Below are 6,680 nucleotides of genomic sequence, written 5' to 3'. Positions count from 1 at the left end.
CATATGTGGAATAATCCACACAGTGCAGAGTCTCTACTTTGAGTGGCCTCTTCAGTCTTGGAAACCAAACTGTAGCAGTCGTGGCCATCATACCACCCGCGTTGAGCCAATCAAGCTACTTTGTCTTTTCCGTGCCATATACAGTACGGAAGAGTTTGTTTCCGTACATGAGTGTTCTAGGGCAAAAGGGTTTACCCTAATTTTCTAAGTCATGGCGGCGTTAAGCGCTGTTTTCGTGTTGCATCCTGCAGCTCAGCCAGCTTTGCTTCGGCATTCTTTGCAATGTAGGGCCATATCTTTGGGACAGCAGCGGAGAGAAGAGGAGTGGAGGGCAGTTCTCAACCCTGAACAGACTCTGCGAATCAAGTAAGTCTTTCCCTCAGCTCTTTCCGGCTCCAATTCCTGCCTGTGTCCTGCGCAGGAGAACAGGAACAGGAAAGCACAATGAGGATGGAGTGCACAACTGTGCTGGCTGCGGAACACCGTTATACAAGTCCACCACTGACTCCGATTGCATCTACGAGGGGCTTCCTGGTGCCATTAACAGAACGGTAATACCAGGGCCTCATTTTGAGCTTGAACATGTTTGTGAGCCAATTCAGGTGGACGCTGAAGGACACAGGATCGAAATAACATGTGCAGCCTGTGGTCGGCACCTCGGCCACGTCTTCAACGGCGAAGGCTTTCCTACACCGACTGACAGCATTTGCCTGAAGGTTACGCCCGGATACGAGTCAGCGGAACTCTTCCCATCCAATGTAGGTGAATATCTGTCTTGCGAATTCTAAAAATCGTCCATACCAGGATGCCGTCAGGATCGTGCTGCAGCATGTGCTCGAGGAAGCGGAGTTATCCATGTTTACTGAAGATGACCTCTCAAGGATGGCAAGGGCTGGTTTTGTTACAGTCCACGCGTTGAAGGTGGCGGCTGAAATTCCTTCGTTCCTGGAACGCACCCTCCCAGGACGTTATGCGCTTCAGGCTTTCATTGTTCGTGCTTTCAAAGCTGAAACATCACGTAAGCGAATGAATCTTTGCAAGCTTTAGTTCAAACTCTTCGTGTTCGCAGGAGATGGCGACCAGGCCCTATCATCATACACCCATCGTAGAGTATTTGGTGTTGGGCACGCCGTGACTCCTGCAAATCATTACTTCGTGCAGCCTGACGTTGACAAGATTGTAGCCGATCTGGAAGTAGGGAGGTACTGTGTGCTGCTGGGTCCGAGGCAGAGCGGTAAATCGACTGTAGCCCGGGCTATCATGCGGCAGCTCAAGAGTGCAGGCGTTGTGTGGCCAGTTTATCTGGGTGGACTAGCAGATGCAAACATCAACTGGACAACGTCAGACCTGTGGAGTACACTCATTCGCTACCTGAAGCTGGCTTGTCCTCAGCACTTCCAGGACGCTGCCGGTTCAGATTCATTGGCTTTCATGTCGCTGTTCCACAATGCAAGGTTGACGACTCCAATTTGCCTACTTCTGGACGAAGCCGATGCACTCCTCAACTTATCTTCGGAGTGCCTGGACTCTTTCTTGTCAACGGTTCGTGAGCTAAAGCAGAGCTTCAACCTTCGATCGTTCCTCTTGATCGGAGTTGAGACAGTGAAGGACCTGATTGACGCAAGAAGCTTGTTGGAGGGCTCCCTCCAGAAAGCAGCAGCAACAGGACAAGGGCCCCGTCCGTTTCCGCAGGATTATTCCGTGATGACGACGGGCTTTGAGCTGCACGACATTGTCGACTTGCTGGAACAGGTGAACATGGATTACAACGGTGCGGTTCAAGATGTGGAGCAGATTGCAGCCTCAATACTGGAGCTTACTTGCGGCCACAAGGGACTTGTTGGCACGTGCTTGGCGTTCGTCCTGCGATTGGAGTTGTTCAGCTACGTAAAGTGGTTGGAACGCGTGGATTCTTATGAGCTGGGGACTTACGTCTTTGAGCAGGACACCTACAGCAGGATTGTAGACAGGTTCAAGATCCGTGCTCGTACTCCTGATGGCTACAAACTTCTACTTGGCTTCCTGGAGAAGGTGGAAAGGCGTTGTAACCTTCATAAAGTCCGTGACTTGCTTGCAGAGGGTGTTTTGGCTGTGAAGCGGGTAAATGCAGCTGGTGATTACTATGTGGGGATCTCTTCCCCATTGTTGCTGATGGCCATGTTGAGGGAGTGTGAAATCAGGAGTGACAAGGTGCAGGGACCGCCCAGCCAGAGGAAGTTGGATCACAAGTGGTTGATCGTCCAGGTTGTCCAGACAATGGACATGAAAGCGTTGCAAAGGCTGGAGAGCAAGAACTCGGATGGGCCATCCGAGTATGTTTACCAATTTGCCTTTATGTGTAGGCTCAAAGCAGTGTTGCGGCAAGCATACCCACAACGTCACTTGGTCGTCCTTCCAGAGGTAAGGGAGAAACTTGGGGCGAAGAGACGGAAATCTCAGAGGTGCCTTGACACGCTTGTAACGAATGGTGGTGCAAAGTTTGGGTTTGAATTTCAGGTGAATGGTGACAAAAAGAGTCTGTCAGACCACCATGAAAGGGCAAAGACTTACAACAAGCAGCACTCGGCTCAAGTCTTTATGATAAATTTCTCCATAGACAAGCAAGCTGAGGAACTGACGCCAGACAATGGAGGAGTGATGTTCGTTGGAGTTACTTTCGACACCAAGAGTGAGACTGTGGTGGTATGTTTCATAGACTTTGGAGGACGCAAGCAGGTCTTCCATGCAGCTGTCAGGAATTGGGATGGTAGAATTTCGTTCGAGTGACAAGTTTCACCATCAAATAGCTGACCTGATTTAACTGTTTGCTGGACGTCAGCTTTTGGGTAACTGCTTCAGGTCTCTGAACTCCGAGTTCCTATCAACTCCTGTGACAGGGCATGTAACAAAATCCACTTGCATACTTTGTCTACTGCTGGACGATACTAAGTAAAACATTTCAGACTATTCAACATCAGTCAGTTTCCGTTCCTTGTTTTGTACTTCTATGCATTGTCCATGGGATGGACCTCCAAAATGGAATAAACAACATTGCATCCTCTTATACCTCTTATAACTACCATGAGAGACTTGGAAATAATGAAGAAACGATAAACAATATCTCAATGGAAAGAAAAGTTTAGTAACTAATCTGGAAAAAAGAAAGAACTTTAAAAAAATAAAACAAGCAATAAAATGTAAAAGCCATATATGCAGCTAATTACATTAGATAATAGGATGTATCACTATAAAGAAAAGGATCTTATTAAGGATTACATACAGCTTCTAAATGCAACTAGTTAGGAGCTCTGCATACGTGATCGGTAGATCCATGGTTTGGTTAACTTATTTTTTATGGGAAAATTGATTTCATCTTCTTTAATCTTCCCAATGGGATGCCACTAATGCATAAGGATACTCCCTCATAGAATGTGTTCCAAGCCCAACACATTTCCTAAACCTTACAGGTTGTGAGTAGCTTTATGACATATGAAGGCATGGTTGTCATAATCCTTCCCCTCTGTCTAATGTGGGAAGGCTTTCTTGCACACTTGGCTAACAATGATGATGAATTTGTGGAGTTTTCATTTGGCTGCCTTGTTTTGAGTATAGCAATGGACACAAAAGGCTCTAGTGGGTAGAAGCATAAAGTGTGTGATTTCTTTATTTATAAATTAACTCCTTTCTATTTGTTTTCCAAGTTTATTTTTGGAATTACCATGCTCTATATCATATTTTAGAACTGTTGTAAGGCCATACAAGCTGATAAGTGTGCTATTCTTGCTTTACTAAGATACAACAACTCTATAAATATGATCCTGAATGTGATTTACTTGAAGGTTTTTCATTGAGTGTTCCTTGGCTCTCAACATTATTTGGTCATGGTTATGTAAATCTTGCTAGAGTTATTCTGTCCTCTAAAAGGGATTGTGCTTGATGCTACGGCAGAGTGTACTTTTGAAGATATTCTTGGGAGATTTTGCCATAAGTGATGTTAGTGTTTGAAGTAATGTATAATATTTATTCTCAAATAGTTCTATATCCTGAGGTTCACATTTGTCATACGAAGTGTTTTAGTCCACATGCTTGATCATGATGATATTGATGATAATATGGACTAAAGTCAATTCAATTTACCTGTTTATGCTAGACACATGGCACAACATTACATACAACATGAGCCTATGGTGAGGTAGCATTCTACTATACCCATTCTTTCTTTTCTAGACATAGAAGCAGAAGAAGACTAAATATGTTCTGATTTTAATATTAATTATAGATTATTTTCTTTCTTTGTAGACAAAAAGATTGCCAAACAAAGAATCTATGTAAGTTTATGGAATACCTTAAAGACCAAAATTTTGAGCTAAAGGCCTTGGTTCGGGACAAACCAAGATAGTGCTATTAAACATTAGCTAATTAAGGGATTGTATTGACTTCCTTTAACTTTATTTGACTTCTATTGACTTGAGCTCAACTCAAAAACTACTCAACCCCTTCTACCAATAAGTAGCATAGAGGTTTCCACTTGCCCTAAAATTTGCCAATCTTTTTTTGAATTAGGAAAAGGTTCTTTTGGAGGTGGTTTTATTGCACAAAGGCTAAGTTGACAAAATGTGTTATAGCTGTCATGAGGCCTTAGTCTCCCTCAAAGGGAATTGTTTCATAGCATTTAGTTATATCCCCAGTATAGATTGTTGTGATTCTATCGGGAAGATTTATTGTAAATTCTTGTGTAAATTCGAGGATCCAACATGCATTTGTCTTCTCTTCAAAGAACTTGGCCCATGCATAGAAATCATCAACTATGGTTTTTAGTGCCTCTTATATCCCTTTTAGGATAGCTATTATGTAAATTGTTATTTTCGAAAACACACATTTATCCACGTTCGTTAACCATCACATTTGGTTCTTATGCACTTTGTAGATTCCTATAAGGTATGGGAGTTTTGATCATTGAGGTGGGAATTCTTGTAGAAGTGGTCTTCGAACAATTGTTTCACAATTGTTTCAGGTGTTTTAGAGATATTATTATTTTGAAACTGCAAGTGAGAAGTCTTCACTATCCATCCGTGCAAGTGCTTCTCCCCGGGCTAACTCTTTGCAAAAGAAAATAGGCATATTGTCTACTTTATCAACTCCACTGATATATAAATGTTTATGTACCCATTCTAATTGCCATTGTGCCTCGGGGGGCAATTTTGCAATGCCAATCTAACCCAGTAGTTTATATACTACTTAACAGCAACTCCATTGCTTGGCCAATTCTAGATATACACCAGGATGATATTGAACCAACATTTTTTTATCTTTCAAATTTTGATTTAATCTATATTTTCAAAGTAAATTTGACCAATAAAATACAAATATAAATATAGTCCTAACAATAAAAACTTTTCAAGCTCCACAATTGTAAAGCTTGCCTAGTAGATGTGATGGTCAATCTTAGGATCTTGGTTTGATTCTTGCATAAAAATGTAATAAATGTGCTTGTAGGCTAAATATGTTCTCCCTCTGTGTAAAATTTAAATAAGTACAAGATGGATTTTAATAGATTCTAACAGTGTAGTTAGGCATTACTGGCGGGTACCCTTTGACAATTTAGTCATAACTACAAACTCTTTAGCCATAGCATTGATGTAGTTTATCCTTGTGATTGTGCACTTCAACTCCACCAACTTGACTTTCTTTTGTGCACCTTTTGAAATGAAAGATTTATATTGTATAGCCTTCCTATTTCTAGCTAGTCATGTATGCTGGTCTAATGTTGACATTGGTGGCATAGTAGTATTAACAACAATATTTGAGGAAGTCTTTAGCTTGAAATCTACTCTCTCAAGACTTTAAGTCTCTTCTTTCAAAAGATTATAGCTTCACTCAACTAGCCATTCTTCTAGCACAGAATATGGCTTCAAGATGATTGAATTGTGGATCCAGCTTGTATGAGTAATATTAGTCCCACAATAGTAAATCTAGCTTGATTGACAACCCTTTACCCCTAGATCTTGACAGCCCCAAAAACATGATACTGCTAAAAAACTTGAATTTAAGCACACAAATGTAAAATATTAACCTCAACTCCCAATCATTGCATTGCTCTTAATATTGACTCTTCAAATTGCCCAATTGATATGAGAAACTAGCTTATAAGTAATAATCTTCTCAACCTCTGGCACTAGATTTATTTGCATAACAACTAACACCTCCTCCACTCCATGTTCCTTAGTTCTTCTCCAATATTATGGAATATAATGGTAGTCAAACTCTGGATAGTGAAAGTTGGAAGGAGTGATGTTAGGTGTAAGGAACCAACTCCCCGAGGTGTCGTAAGCTAAAGGATCCCCGAAAGCATGACCAAAATGATAAAGAGTTTATCGGATGGGACCGAGTCCGAGATCGAGTCCAAGACCGGCTCGGAGACCAAGTTCAAGATAGAGTCCGGAATCGAGTTCGAGGTCAACTCGGAGACCGAGTTCGAGACTGAGTTCGAGACCGAGTTCGAGACGGAGTCCGAGATCCGAAATCGGGTCCAAGACCGAGTCCGAGGTCGGGTCCGAGATCGAGTCCGAGACCGAATTCGAAGTCGGATCTGAGATCGAGTCTGAGATCGAGCTAGAGACTAAGTCCAAGTACTAATACGGGTCAAGGGGTGAAAGCCCAAAGCGTGCATCTCCCAGGGGGGGGGCGGGGGGGGGGGGGGC

General features: G+C 42.5%; 1 protein-coding gene across 1 annotated transcript in view; it reads left to right on the top strand.

Annotated features, from left to right (window-relative positions):
* The first annotated feature begins 211 nt into the window (after positions 1–211).
* Positions 212–6,680, top strand: part of LOC9630775 — a 36,638-nt gene continuing 30,169 nt past the window's right edge. Inside the window, exons 1-6 of the mRNA XM_002987635.2 lie at positions 212–366; positions 422–551; positions 603–758; positions 805–1,018; positions 1,070–2,682; positions 2,819–2,881. Of these exons, the coding sequence (XP_002987681.2) occupies positions 212–366; positions 422–551; positions 603–758; positions 805–1,018; positions 1,070–2,682; positions 2,819–2,881 (2,331 nt within the window). The remainder of the gene's footprint in view (positions 367–421; positions 552–602; positions 759–804; positions 1,019–1,069; positions 2,683–2,818; positions 2,882–6,680) is intronic.

The sequence above is a fragment of the Selaginella moellendorffii genome, unplaced genomic scaffold (genome assembly GCF_000143415.4).
Source record: "Selaginella moellendorffii unplaced genomic scaffold, v1.0 SELMOscaffold_83, whole genome shotgun sequence".
NCBI lineage: Eukaryota > Viridiplantae > Streptophyta > Lycopodiopsida > Selaginellales > Selaginellaceae > Selaginella > Selaginella moellendorffii.
Note: the sequence above shows the minus strand (reverse complement) of the source record. Positions and strands in the feature narration are given on the sequence as shown.